The 15543-nt window shown below is 40.1% G+C and overlaps 1 protein-coding gene and 1 pseudogene across 2 annotated transcripts; both read right to left on the reverse strand.

Annotated features, from left to right (window-relative positions):
• LOC102168412 lies at positions 5326-7033 on the reverse strand (annotated as a pseudogene). The gene is made up of 2 exons (XR_001917307.1): positions 6534-7033; positions 5326-6405 (listed from the first exon to the last, which is right to left on the reverse strand). The product of XR_001917307.1 is annotated as a eukaryotic translation initiation factor 4E-like (transcript).
• Positions 5326-15543, reverse strand: LOC102168687 (interferon-induced protein with tetratricopeptide repeats 1). Its single transcript, XM_005698194.3, has 2 exons — positions 15391-15543; positions 5326-8605 (listed from the first exon to the last, which is right to left on the reverse strand). Exons 1-2 carry the CDS (start codon positions 15393-15395, stop codon positions 7171-7173), a joined length of 1440 nt encoding a protein of 479 aa, XP_005698251.2. The 5' UTR covers positions 15396-15543; the 3' UTR covers positions 5326-7170.

The following is a 15543-nucleotide window of genomic DNA, read 5'->3' on the forward strand; positions in this document are numbered from 1 at the left end:
CTTTTTGAGTCCACGTGCCTTAGCTTTTTGTGGGGTGGTTTTTATTTGTTGGATTTTTTTTTTCCCTTAGCTAAGATGACTGGAGATATTTCAGCGTTATTTTTGTTGGGTGGCACCCGATGCGCTTTATAGCTTTGTGCATCCTAGGCTAAAACTCAAGTCTTGACTCAACAAACACAAGTGCAGTGCCATGCACTTGTGCCGTGATTTTCACTGGGTAAACCTAGAGAAATTTGGGGGCCAAAACGTGTATATATTCAAAATTTTGGTAGCTATTCCAGGTTCGCTTTGCAAAGAGGTTTTTACACCCCACCCACAATTCTATGAAAATTCCCTTCCCTTCCATGCCCTTGACAACTGAGCTTCCTATAATAAGGTCCTATAATACTATTATAATAATATGTAGTAAGGTCCCATCTTTATGATGGGGTTGGCTTTCCCTGGTAGCTTAGATGGTAAAGAATCTGGCTTCAATACAGGAGACCTGGGTTCGATTCCTGGGTAGGGAGGATCCCCAGGCGAAGGGAATGGCAACTCACTGCAGTATTCTTGCCTGGAGAATCCCCCTGGACAGAGGAGCCTGGCGGGCTATGGCTATAGTCCATGGGGTCACAAAGAGTCAGCCAGGACTGAGCGACTAACACACACCCCCCCACAAAGATGGGGTGGTTTGGAACCTAAGCAGAAAATATCAAATGCTCATACACTTTGCCCCCGTCAAATTCAGCTATTCCTTCTTTCAACACGTTTTTTTTTTTTTGGCTGCACTGGGTCTTAGTTGCAGCATTTAGGATCTTCAGTTGCAGGATGCAAACTCTCAGTTTCAGCATGTGGGATTGAGTTCCCTTACCAAGGATCAAACCCGGGTCATCTGTGTTAGGAGTGTAGAGTCTTAGCCACTGGACTACCAGGGAAGGCCCCTCAATAGATTTTATTAAACGACTGCTAAGAGCTAGACATTGTTCAAGGCCCTGTCAGTATAGCCTGGAATAAATCAGACAAGGGACAAGCCCTCCCCCCACCTCCCCCCTCACACTGTCTGATGCATTTTGTTCCTGATTATGCACAGGGTGGAGATAATTCTCAAACTTTGAGAAAAGTGTTCATCGTCACAGAGTTTAAAAGGCACAAGTTTATCACTTTTATGCCTTGGCAAAATGCCATGCTAGGCACTTTGTTTTTCAAATGGATGGACAACAATGTACAGTTTTTGCTAGGTGTCTATTAGTTTAAATAATGCTGACTTTGGCTTTGCAAGGAAAGGGGCCTTATACCTAAAGCCAGTTCTTGCTCCTTCAGAATTAAGTTAAGTGTGGCTAACTAACAGTGTCGGTCCAGAACTGCAGTTCGCTGTGCATTTGTGATTTTGTTACACTTGTTTGTTTGGAGTTAATTTCTAGTGTGAGAGGTGAAGGTAAATAACAGATAGAATATTTTATGTCAGATTGTGCTATGGAGAAAAAGCAGAGAGAGGGTTGGTGTTTTGCTGTTATGAATATATTGGGGAGGAAAGGTTTGAGGTGGGGGAAGAAGTGAGCACTGTGGATATGGGGTCAGGGAAGAGCCTTCCAGACTGGGGGAATGGTAACTGCAAAGGCGTAGGGATGGAAGCATACTTGGCATGCACAGATGGTGTGGTTGGAGTGGAGAGGGCAGGGAAGAAGTCCTAAGAAATGGGGTTGGGGAGGTAATGTGGATGTGGTGGGTCTGTAGGCTATGGTAACCTTTAAGTGGGAAACCACATTTTAGAAAAAGTACTGAATGGCTTATTTGGAGGTACAAAGATATGCCCAGAATTTCCTCCTTCCTGAAGATTTGCAATATTTAATAGAGCTCTGTTTGAAAAAATTTCCAGTGTGTTGATGGTGCTTTTTTCTTCCTCGTTCCTATTTCTTTCCTTTCTCATCGCTGTAGCTGGGCCGAGAGATAGTCTTTGGTTACCAAGGCTTGAATGAACAGCAACTAAGCAGTAAGTGATAAAAGTCAAAAGAGGAAAAAAATCCTGACTAGCAGCTCATATTGTTTAGGATTTCAGATTCAGAAAGACTAAAACGATCTGTAAAAAGTTTAAAGGAATATGCATGATCAGGATTGAGAAGAAGAAAAGACCCAGCTGTTGAGTAGGTGTTGAACATGCTGAATTTATTAGATGGAATTTGAATATCAGTATTTTTTTCATAACTTGTCAGATTGGGTAAATTCATGGGAAAATTAGCAGTGTATTGTCTTCTGAATTCTTATCAACTTGTAAAACACAGCAACTGGAGAAAAAGAGAAATAGAACATGAAAAATGGCAACTAATAGAAAGTCTGCTTGGGAAACTGAAAACTTAGAAACTCTTCCAAGGTACAGATCTAAGCCGGAGTTTCTCAACCTTGATGCTATTGACATTTGGGTTGTGGGAAGCTGTGCAGTGCATTTTAGGATGTTTAAGCAGCAATCTTGCACCTATCCACTAGATGTCAGTAGCACGCTGCAGTTATGAAAAACGAAATTAACTCCAGAGATTGCCAAACCCAACTTTTTTTTTTTTTTGCCTTCGGGGCAAAATCTTCCTCCTTTCTCTTCCCCACAATTGAGAATCATGTAACACCCTCATGTATATACTTAATTTATTTGAATTAGTCTTCACAGCCCAGGCTGCAAGAGATAAAAGATGGACTTTAGGTAGGAGAGGAAAAGTTGAAATTAGATCACAGAAAGTCAAGGGTGGTACTGGAGTTCAGGAAGTGGCCTGGGTGAAAGAGTTGATATCCAGGGCAATAACAGAGAAGGCTTACTCCCTTAAGCACTGGCTCCAAAGTAGACGTGGCTGGGTCTGACTGGGGGCAAGATCCAGAGCTATGGACACCGACTGAAGGGTGGGAAGTTCAGGCTGGGGCATGCTGCAGGGTGGAGGCTCTTAGCCCCTATGCAGTCCCCGTTCTGGCAGCCTCAGGAGAATGGAGACATTGGTTTCAGGATGGTCCCCAAGTGGGTGGATCCTGTGGTGGTGTGTAGACAGTGGTTATCAAGGACCTAGACTGGGGCACTTACAATAGTAGTGAATGGCCTGAGCTAAGGTTTGGCCTGATTTAGGGTACATGAGAGACATTCCCTGGGCACTCAGGGAATTCTAAATAAGGACAGTGAATGACTGAGGTCTGTCAGTCATTTACATGGGAGTAACAAGCTCCTAAAATTCAGCTGTCAATTTAAAGACTTCTTGGTAATGCCTGGAGATACTCATTTGTAAATTCGGCGATAGTATTTTCAATACCAGAGAGCATCTCTTTTCCTGGATTCACTGCTTGCTTTTCTCTGCAGACGTCCAGGCTGTCCCACATTTTAGTTTTACTGAACTCCCCAAAGGGCAGAGATGTCTTCCAGAGTTGGGAAAGATGGGAGAGCGAGATGATTGTTAGGTTGTTAAACACAATAAGTACATGTGATCTTTGAAGCTTATCAAACACATATCACACAAACACATTGCATAATCCAGAGATTTATTTTGCCTTAAAGAGCTCTGCTTTCTGGGTACAGATGATGTATAACAATATTGGGGAAGAGTTACCTAATCAAAAATTGACACTTTTCCAATAACTATTTGATTTTCATATTTCTGACCTGGGGGAGTTGGCAGTGGGTAGACTTATTTTAGTACCTTTAGAGCCTCCTTCCTCAAACACAAGCACTTTGAGTCGTGTTTCTGTTAATAAACCTGTTGTTTTAGTGATACGGAAATTGTGAAGATGGCTTCTGTGTAACGCTCATGCCTGCTCCTGATACAGACCTTACTCACTTCAGTTCTTATAGAATTTCAGTAATAATTTCCTATAGAAATCCAAAGCCTTGTTCACTATTTCTGTGAATTCCTTGGGGACTTGTCTTTTCTGTGGATTTAGGGTTCCCACCAGGTAATACAGGCAGCCTCTAGAATGTGGAAAAGGTACCAAAAGAATTGTCTCCTAGGGCCTCCAGAAGGGATTTGGATGTGCCAACACCTTCATTTCAGGCCAGTGAAACCCATTTCAGGCTTCTAACCTCTAGAACTGTAAGATAATAAATGAGTGTGATTTTAAGCCACCCAGTTCATGGTAATTTATTAGCCACAATAGGAAATGCATACATCTTCCCCCCAAACACATACAAGAATGAAAAAACAATGACATTGTTTCCTTAATTTTCCTTTTAGAAATGTTATTTGTTGGGCATTTAATAAAATGTTATCAAATGTTTTAATAAAATGTTATAATCAAAGGGGATTGCTACAGATGGTCTCTCAGACTCTTTAACATCCTTTTCCTATTTATTCATCTAACTAAATCTGTGCTAGCAAATGACTGAATCAGTAGTGCTTCAAACAAAATGGCATAAAACAACAGAAATTGTTTGGAACAACGAATTAAATTTCAAATATCTTCATGGAGAAAATTGACCTTTAATTGACTGTGTACTTGTTTTCCTGTCTGTCTCTCTCACTAGCTGCTTGAGGTTTGGGGGGAAATGTCTGCTTTGTTCACTGAGGGGTAGCAGAATACGCCATCCCCAAATATGCCACCTTGCCATAAGGATTATTTTGAGCTGAAGGCAATTGAAAAGAAGAAGATAGAAGAAGAGCTCTCTATTCTCCCCCATCTGCCTGAAAAATAATGTCTCTCCTCTCTCTACCAGGAAGGACAGAAGTTAATCACCTGAGACAGCCCTAGTCCCTAAACAGCCCAGAGACACTGACAGAAAGATATATGTAACACACCTTATAAGCAAACTCTTACCTTCTATTAGTTTCCCCCAGATGTTTGCCTTCATACAATTTGCTCTTTAGAAATTTGAAGTTCTTTGCCTTTGCCTTATCATTTCTCTAAAAATGTATCATTTGGTTCTTAGGATGCTATATAAGCCCACCTTCTGGTCACCGCTTTGAGTTACTCATCACTGGGTACTCAGGTGTATGCCTGATGCATGTGTTAATACACTTGTTTTTCCTCTTGTTAATCTGTCTTTTGTCAGTTTAATTTAAGGCTCTAGCCAATGAACCTAAGATGGGTAGAGGTGAAAGAACCTTCCCTTCGCTCCTTCACCCTAGTACTTTTGATATCTAGCGCTGAAAGCTATTTATTGATAAAATGAATGAATTGAACATTTTATTTTATGTAAGTCCAGTGTTTGGTGGTTTTTTTTTGCCTTAAATCTACTCAACAAACTACTAATTTTTTTCTCCTTTTTTCCCTACTGTATAACATTCACAGAGAAATGGTTCTTTCTCTTCTCTCTCTCTCACATATAGAGGCATGTATGTTCTGTTTGACTATTTCCTTTTTTTTAAAAAAAGACAATTCACGGTACACATTTTATTTACAGTTTTAATGAGTGGGATCGCTTTTCTCCTTGAGCCAATTTTTTAACCAAAGCAAAATAACCTAAGTAATACAAAGTGTTAAAGTACAGCATAAAGATACAAAGACGGACATACTAATTCTAATTAGGAATGTAATTATGGTACTACATTTTTTATAATACACAACTAAGTTTAGGAAATCACACAAACATAGATCAGTGATTTGAATGAAAAGCATAAATTTGTAGCAAAGCATTGTAGTTACGAAAAAAAATTACCAAAAAAGGCACAAAATTAATGTTTATTCTACCTTTATGTCATATTCCTAGATTCTTCACCAATGTTACATGAGAAAGAAAAACTAAAGCAAAACACGTGAAAAACTGAAATCAGAGTCACTAATGTTATCAAACAGGGAAACAAATAAAATCTAGCAGCCATCAGCAAGAGTACAGCACAGAGAATGCTGTGAAAAGAAACAAAATTGCCAGAAAGCTATGCATCATACTCTTTCAAACCAGTAAAATACGCTCCTTCATACAATGGAATGGAAACAAAATCCTTCTCTTGTAAGGTATAGAAATGCAAGTTCTTTTTTTTAATGCTGTAGATGGGTCAAATGTTTTTGTAATGGTTAATTCTATTTTATAGAGTGGGCCAGGAGCACATTTATGGATTCTGGGGATGATATGATGTGTACTGTAATACTTTGATTGGGATAATGGACACTCTAGCTAAAAAAAAAATATATATATATATATGAATACAGAAGTATAAGACAAAGGCTAATGAAACTTCCTTATATCTTAGCAACATTTAGAAGGAACTCAAATTTAAATGCAGTCCATCCTGCTTTTGAAGAGGCTTTCCTTCAGCTCCCAAATCTTGATTGCTTGAGGCAGTTGCCTATGGGAAACAACAGACCTGTTTTTAGTGGTGGAGCTGCTCTTAGTAGCTGTGTCTGCATGGGACTGATAACCAGTCACTATCTTTGGAGGAAGTCCTAACTCTTCCTTGTATACCCTCCCTATATGTGTAACAGTTTCGCTGTGTTCACATTCAGTAGTCCATATTGCTATTTCATCACCTTTCAGTTCAGTTCAGTTGCTTAGTCATGTCCGACTCTTTGCAACACCATGGACTGCGGCACACCAGGCCTCCCTGTCCATCACCAACTTGCAGAGTTTACTCAAGCTCGTGTCCTTGTCTTGTCACCTTTAGCTCTAACATTAACAACAGCTCCACATACATCATCATTGTAGTCATCAAAAGATTCGCCAATAAGTCACAGCAGTATCTCTAGCCAAAAAACATCGAGGTCACTTCATCTCTGCTGTTTGTTCAGTATAATTAGCCATTGTCCTCCTCGTTTGTTTTTCTCATCTTCTCACATAGGCTCAACACCATCCTTAAAAAGTGAGTAGTCACAGCCAGACATTAAATTACTAGATAACTGGATATGGTTGTACAGAGCCCAAAAGTTCTCAACAGTGTCGAACTTAGAGATAAATCAAAGGTTTTGCTTTTATCATCTTTAAAAAACCAGAGTGCCCATCTGTTCTGTAAAGGTTGTTTATTTAATGCAGTGTTCTGGGTTAGCAACCTCCTGATTAGATTCTGTTTTCTCTTCTTCTGTAGGCAGGGGATTGGGAATAGGGGTGGTTTCTGGTTCCATAGTTGCCATCTCACAACCACTCTTGAAGGCTGTTTGACTATTTTCTGAATACAGCTAATGTTTTATCAGGTTTGAGTAACTGTTCAAAGATTACATCACTGTGGTGAGTTACATAATGTGTTTCTGAAAGTCACAAGCAGAAAAGATGGTTAGTATATTGGGACAGCAGCCCATATTTCAGTGCCTGGGGGTCACAGCAGAGTTCTCCAAGTCAGGAGCCAGCCTCAGGGCCCTCTCATAATACTCCAGGGCTTCATTCATTTCTCCTTTTACTTTGTGGATTAACCCAAGGATACTCAAGCTTTCTATATCTGATGGATTTTTCCGGAGTTTCTTTGAAGCCAATTTTGTCAAATAATTGATGCTTTTATCCCTATCTATGGATGTGCTTTCTATTTTTATTGCTTTTAAATAATGGCTAATTGCATCAACTTCAGATTTTTTGTGAAGTTCCAGAAATCGGCCGTAGTGGACATGTATGTGTTGCAGCATATCTTTGTTGAGTGATTTCAAGCAGAACGCTTTTTGAAAAGTATCATCAGCTTTTCTGTGCTCACCCGCTTCTGCGTACATTTCTGCCAGGCTTGTGTAAGCGTACTCAAATGTGGGCTTTAGTTGCACAGCACGTTTGAAATGTTGTAAGGCTAATAATACCATTCTGTTGATGTTTTCTTTATCCTGTCCTTTAGGCTGACAGTTTGTAGTTTTCTTTATTTGGATTATTTGTGACTTGTAGCAAAGCCCTATCTGGTGATGCTGGAAAGCAGAGAAGGGGGTTTCCGCCAAGGCCAATTTTGAGAGCCGAAGAGCTTCATCCAGAACGCCTTTTCTTCGGTAAAACTTGGCAGCATACCGAAAGACATAAATCTTAGAGGACTCATTGGTCAGTGCTTCTTTGATGTACTTTTCTCCTTCAGCTTCTTGCTCTACATCTTGAAGCTTCAGGCCGAGAAGAGCCTTAATGTACGCGTCGTTTGGATTTAGCCTGACAGCCTGTTTCAGGAGGTTCAGACAAAATTCCGTACCACTCTGTGGTCCTTTGTTAAAGCCCTCCAGGCGATAGATGACGATCGCATACCCAGTGATGAATTCAGGGTTTTCAGGGTCCTCTTCCAGAGCCTTTTCAAAGCAGACTTTGGCCTGTTCATAATTCTTTCCTCCGCATTTCAGCAAGGCCCATCCTTCCTCACAGTCCATCTGAGGACACTCCATTCTATAGCTGGAAGACTTCCCAAGGTTCCTGCAAGTGTTCTTCACCTTGTCCAGGTAAATCTGGGCTTTTGCCTGTTGGCCCATATGGTAATACAGCCAGGCATAGTTGCCCCAGGTAACCAGACTTCTCACTTCTGATTGGTTGGCCTGTTCTGGCTGGGTTAAGTCTTTAGCTTTTTGTAAACTCTTCAGGGCTTCTTCATTCTGGCCTTTCAGGTGCTTCACATAGGCCAGTAAGTTGTATATTCCCACGTTGTATTTGATGTCCAGGAACATAATCTCCTCCAAGACCCTGTTTTCTAAATCTGGTATTTCTGTCTCTTCAATGATCAACTCCCATGTAAAGTGACATCTCAACTGTTGCAGCTTATCCTTGATCTGATCCTCATCAGCATTATAACTGTAAAAACAAAAGCAGATTTTCGTTGTTAGGTGACAAACAGCCAATAGAAATAAGCCAGGTAAAACACTTCCTATTTAGAGCCTAGCCTTGAAAAGGGCATGCCTGCTTTGATCTTCCTCGAGTTCCTGTATTTCTAAGATCCATGTGGCCTCTGAATGCAGCTTGCTTGGCTCCATACACTGACTCCAGCATTTTCTAGCCATGAAACTTCTCTGTGCTTCAGAACCTCCTTTGTAAAGCACAGAAGATAAATTTATCACACTGGATTTGGTGAGAATTAATAAGCCTATCTATGTAAAACACTCAGAGCATGCATATTTCATGCTATATAAGAGTTTTCTGTTTCCCTATTGCTGTATTTAAGGTAGAGACCAGTAAGAAACGCAAAGCCTTAGGAAATATTATTGACATCAGGACCTTAGTCTACAGATTGTGTAACAAATAAGACATCTAAAATGTGATCATATTTGACCCATTTATTTTAGTTGGATTTATTTGTGGGAAATATTTATTTATTTATATATATTCACAAAAATTTGCAAAGATAGTACATAAGGCAGTTCTCCCAAAGATTATATTTTATCCAACTATAGTACAACGTCAAAATTAGGAAACTGGCCGTGGAACAATATGCACACTGTTCAGTTTTCATTCCTACTAGTAATGTATGCTTCTCTGGTGGCTCAAACGGTAAAGAATTCGCTTGCAATGCTGGAGACCCAGGTTCAGTCCCTGGGTTGGGAAGATCCCCCGGAGAAGGGAATGGCAGTCCACTCCAGTATTCTTGCCTGGAAAATTCCATGAATAGTGGAGCCTGGTAGGCTACAGTCCATGGGGTCGCAAAGAATCAGAAGCAACTGAGTAACTGACACACATACAGAGTAATGTATGAATGATCTAGTTCTTTGTATTCTTACCAGAATTTTATATTTCCACTTAAAAAAAATGTTATTAGCTCTTTTAATAGATGTAGAGGTAGCTCTTTGTGGTCTTACTTTGCATTTCCCTAATGCTAGTAATGGTGAATCAGAGAAGGCAATGGCACCCCACTCCAGTACTCTTGCCTGGAAAATCCCATGGACGGAGGAGCCTGGTGGGCTGCAGTCCATGGGGTCGCTAAGAGTCGGACATGACTGAGCGACTCCACTTTCACTTGAAGAGCAAAAGTTTTTACTTTTAAAAAAAAATTTTTCTGGTCCTGAGAAACGGCATGTGGGCTCTTGGTTTCCTGACCAGGGATCAAACCCATATCTCCTTCATTGGAAACACAGAATCTTTTTTTTTTCCTTTTTTAAAAAAATTATTATTTTTAATTGGATGATAATTGCTTTATAATATTGTATTGGTTTCTGCCATACATCAACATGAATCAGCCATGGGTGGACATATGTCCCCTCTCTCTTGAGCTTCCCTCCCACCTCCCACCCCACCCCTCTAGGTTGTTATAGAGTACCAGATTTGAGCTCCTTGCATTATATAGCATATTCCAACTGGCCATCTAGGTTTTTTTTCATCCTTTTTTTTTTTTTTTAAATTATTTTTGAGACTTCCCTGGTGCTCCAGTGGCTAAGACTCTGAGCTCCCAATGTAGGGGGTCTGGGCTTAATCACTGGTCAGGGAACTAGATCCCACATGTGGTTTGCACAACTAAAGATCTCTCGGGAAACAACCAAGACCTAGCAGCCAAATTAATTAATTAATTAAAAATTATTTTTAATTAAAGAAAAAATTGCTTTACAATATTGTATTGGTTTCTGCTGTATGTCAACATAAAGCAGCCATAGGCATATAGTGTCCCCTCCCTTCTGAACCTTGCGTCTCCCACTGCATGCCACCCCTCTCGGTTGTCTGGGTCTGAGCTCCCTAGTCATACGGCAGATTCCCACTATCTGTTTCACATATGGTGATGTATATGTTTCAATGCTACTCTCTCAATTGGAAGTGCAGAGTCTTAACCACTGGACCATCAGGGAAGTCCCCAAAGTTTCTACTTTTGATGAGGTTTAATTTATTGATTTTTTTTTTCTCTTAATGGATCATGTGTTTGGTGTCATGTCTAGGAACTCTTCACCAGGCCCTAAGTCCTGAAGGTTTTCTCCTGTGTTTTCTTCTACAAGTTCGATCATTTAACATTTAAATCTGTGATCCATTTTGAGTTGCTTTTGCGTAATGTATGGAGGTTAGATCAGTGGCTCATTTTTCAGCCTGTGGATACCCAGTTGTTCCAGCACCATTTGTTGAAGCCTGTTCATCCTCCATTGAACTGAATTTGCAACTTTGTCAAAAATCAGTTGGCTCTGCTTGTGTGGGATTATTTCTGGGTTCTTTATTCCATTCCACTGATCTCTGTGTTTATTCTTCCACCAATACCAACCATCTTGCTTACAGTATATAAACAGTCTGAAAATTGGGTAGGGTGATTCCTCTCTATTCTTCTTTTTTTCAAAATTGTTTTTCTAGTTCCTTTGCGCTCCAGGAGTTCCTTTGCATTTCCATATAAATTTTTGATTAATATTTCCTGAGTCTATAAAAGTCTTGCTGGAGTTTGATAGGAAGGTTTTTGTCAACTGTGGAAAATAGACATTTTTACTATGCTGAATCTTCTAATCCATGAACATGCTGTATCTATTTATGTAGCTAAAAATCCCATGGATGGAGGAGCCTGTTAGGCTGCAGTCCATGGGGTCGCTAAGAGTCAGATACGACTGAGCGACTTCACTTTCGCTTTTCACTCTCATGCATTGGAGAAGGAAATGGCAACCCACTCCAGTGTTCTTCACTGGAGAATCCCAGGGACAGGGGAGCCTGGTGGGCTGCCGTCTATGGGGTCGCACAGAGTCGGACACGACTGAAATGACTTAGCAGTAGCAGTACTATGCTGAATCTTCTAATCCATGAACATGCTGTATCTATTTGTGTAGCTATTCTTTGATTTATTTCATCAGCATTTGTAGTTTTGGGCATTCAAAACTACATGTTATGAATGTTATGTTATGTTTACACTTGTTATGTTACGCATGTTATGTTAGGTTTACACTTAAGTACACGTATGTGTGAGGTGAGTTGGGGAGACTGGCCTTACTACCTCTTTATGGTGGTGAAAATCCTGAACTCCACTAGCCCTCTCTGTTGCCATCTCAGTGGGGAGTGGGAAGGCACCTAATTACCACCAGAGGGGGACTGATATCCGCATTGCCTTTATGGTCTTCACCCCCCCCACTGCAAAGAGAGGGACCCTTGTTGCTACCCAGGTGGGGATGAAAATCTTTGCATTCCATTCGGCCTTCTCTGGCATCATCCATTGGAGAGGGAGAGGCAGAGTCCAGATGCCTAGCTCATAGCCTGGTGAGAATAGAAGTCTGGGCTACCCACTCAGCCTTTACTAGCAGAGTTTGGAATGGGGCCTTAGTTTTTGTTTGACTTTTCCTGTGGTATTTGGCTGGAGTAGTGGTTGTTTATAAATTTTTTGTTTTGCTAGACTGTCTCCTTTCTGGGCCTTTTGGCTAGAGAGAGCAGGTTTTTCATGATACTTTTCTAGTCACACCTACTGGCATTTCTAGGTTTCTGGCTTCTCCAGCCCTCAGTCTGGGATATATGCAGAAAAAAGGAATATCCATATACAAAAGATTGAAGTTGGACCCCTTCCATATACTATATACAAAAAATGAATTCAAAATGTGTCAAAGATCTAAATGTAACACCTAAAGCTATAAAAATCTAGAAACAAAACAGGGAAAAACTCCATGACATTGGATTTAGCAACAGTTTCCTGGATATGCTAAACACAAAGGTAACAAAAGTAAAAATAAACAAATTGAGCTTTAGCAAAACTTAAAAGTTTTGTGCATCAAAGGGCAGTATCAGTAGAGTGAAAAGATATCCCACAGAATGGGAGAAAATGTTTGCAAATCATGTACCTGATAAGGGATTAATATTTAGACTAATAAGCAGCTCCTATAACTCAATAACAGAAAATCAAATAACTGATTAAAAGAATGGGCAAAGGACTTCAACAGACATTTCCCTAAAGAAAATATACAGATGGCCAGTAAGTACATGAAAAGATGCTCAACATCACCAATCATTAATGAAATGTGAATCAAAACCATAATAAAATACCTCTACACATCCATTAGGATGGCTATTTACCAAAAACATAGAAAATATCAAATGTTGTCAAGGATGTGGAGAAATTAGGACCCTTGTGCATTGCTAGGGAGAATGTAAAATCAGGCAGCTGCTGTGGAAAATGATGATTCCTCAAAAAATTAAATATAGAATTATCATATAATTCATTAATTCCACTTCTGGTAGATACCCAAAATAAATGAAAGCAAACACTTGAATAGATATTTGTGTACTTATATTCATAGCAGCATTATTCACAGTAGTCAAAAGGTGGGAGAATCCTAAGTGTTCTCCAGTGGATGAATGGATAAACAAAATGTAGTCAGTGCATACAAAGGAATATTATTCAGCTTTAAAATGGAAGTGCATTCTAATACATGCGTCAGTATGGATGAACCTTGAAGGCATTATGTTAAGTTAACTAAGTCAGTCACAAAAGGCTGTGTGTTGTATGCTTCCATATATATGAAATATCCACAATAGACAAATCTATAGAGACAGAAAGCAGATTAATGGTTACCAGGTCTTGGAGTGAAGGATGAGAGGTGAGTGACTGCTCAGAGTGACGAAATTTTCTTAAACTAGATGGTTGCACTACGTTGTTGTACTAAATACTACAAAATTGTATACTTAAAATAGTTAAAGCTATGGTTTTTCTAGTAGTCATGTATGGATGTGAGAGTTGGACTTATAAAGAAAGCAGAGCGCCAAAGAATTGATGCTTTTGAACTGTGGTGTTGGAGAAGACTCTTTAGAGTCCCTTGGACTGCAAGGAGATCAAACCAGTCACTTGTAAAGGAAATCAGTCCTGAATATTCATTGGAAAGACTGATGCTGAAGCTGAAACTCCAATACTTTGGCCACCTGATGTGGAGAACTGACTCATTGGAAAAGACCCTGATACTGGGAAAGATTGAAGGCAGGAGGAGAAGGGGATGACAGAGGATGAGATGGTTGGATGGCATCACCGACTTGATGGCCATGAGTTTGAACAAGCTCCAGGAGTTGGTGATGGACAGGGAAGCCTGGCATGCTGCAGTCCTTGGGGTCACAAAGAGTCAGACACGACTGAACGACTGAACTCAACTGAACTGAAAATAGTTAAAATGGTAAATTTCATCATATGTATATTTTATCATACATGTATCAAACATGTATGTATCACTATAAAAATTCATGTTACTAGCCTGAGTAGAAATTCTGCAAATTATATATGTAAATATGCATGTGTGCATGCTAAGTTGCTTCAGTTGTGTCTAACTCTTTGCAACCCCATGGACCACCAGGCTCCTCTGTCCATGGGATTCTCCAGGCAAAAATACTGGGGTGGGTTGCCATACCTTCCTCTAGGGGATCTTACTTTAAAATATAAAAGTTAATTACTATGCCATCTGAAATGATCTCATGAACCTCCATTGGCAACTTTTAAGAAACATCAGTTTAAAGATTAAATAAGGTATCATTGAATAGAGACTCTGGTTCATGTCTAGCTCTATCACTTATTATCTGTGTAGTCTTAGCTTTTTAATTTAAAATTCATTGTTGGCAAAAATAAGTATAATAGGAGTACTTGCCTCATAAGTTTCTTTTGTAAATGTAATAATGTAAATGTAATAATTTACATAATACTTTGGAAGTCAGGCTGGCACTTGATAAGCATCCAGGACAAATCTACTTTTCTATTATTATGATGATGATTTTTGTTACTGTTATTATTTTCTTATCGGTGATAATCCACTCTTATTTGTCTGTGAGCCGAAGGAGGGGAGAAGGGTTCACAATAGGTCTGTAATTATGCATTTTCTGAAACTGGTGCCCCTTCAAGGTTTTGTACACTAGAACACTGAGGGCGAATTTGCAGGCCAATATTAATGTTTTTTTGATCTGATAAGATCCAAGGTTTTTTGAATCAAGATTCAGTTTAGATAATACAGTTTACAGTAGGCCCTTTAGCTAAGGAAGATGTGGGAGTTCCCAGGCACAGAACTCTAGCCAAGTCCTGTGGACGGGAGGCTGTCAAGGATCGGCAGGCCACCCGGCTTCCCCAGAGGACAGTTAACCTGCTAATCTTAGATCCAGTCAGACTGACAAAGCCTGACTGGAACCCGGCAGTGCAGATATGAGACCAGATGCCAGCAGAGAAAAGTCTTGTTCTCTAAGCAGTGAGCATCTCTCCCTCATCCACCACAATATTTCTCTCAAGATAGCTGAGAGACCCCACTGCTGTGGCTCACACAGCTGTGTGCATTCTACTTTCTTCCTCCTGTCGAGGAGCCAGAAAGCAACATCTGTATCCAGATTAACTGTCCATTCCCCCTCTAGGTCAGACAGAAATGAGATTGGTGGAAAATTGTTTCAGAGACTGGGATTGTTTTCTCCCTCTCACCCTTCTTGTTTCCCGCCCTTTCTTTTGGTTTTAGCAAATTCCTAGATGCTAGCAAAAAAGGAAAGTGAGCTGATCAAACAGTTTATGGGCATGTACGAATGTGCATGTGTGTGAGTGCACACTCACGTATACATTCAGTCCGAGACAGTTGGTCAAATAGAAAAATAAGGAAATGACATCACTGAGACTAAGTCTGTTGATATAGTATGGTTAAAATTTTTTTCCAGAAACGTTATACAGAAAGGCAGAGAAGCAGAGAAATGCTTACCTCATGGTTGCTGTGAATTAGGCAGCAGTTCTACAGTGTCTTGTCTAGCTGGGTGGTCTTTCTGAGGTCGGTTCTGTCCCTCTTAGGGATTTTCAGATAAATTTATGCCCCAGGTCAGGGCTATATAAGGGAGATGAACAGCAGCTAATGATG

The sequence above is a fragment of the Capra hircus genome, chromosome 26 (genome assembly GCF_001704415.2).
Source record: "Capra hircus breed San Clemente chromosome 26, ASM170441v1, whole genome shotgun sequence".
In the NCBI taxonomy this organism is placed as follows: domain Eukaryota; kingdom Metazoa; phylum Chordata; class Mammalia; order Artiodactyla; family Bovidae; genus Capra; species Capra hircus.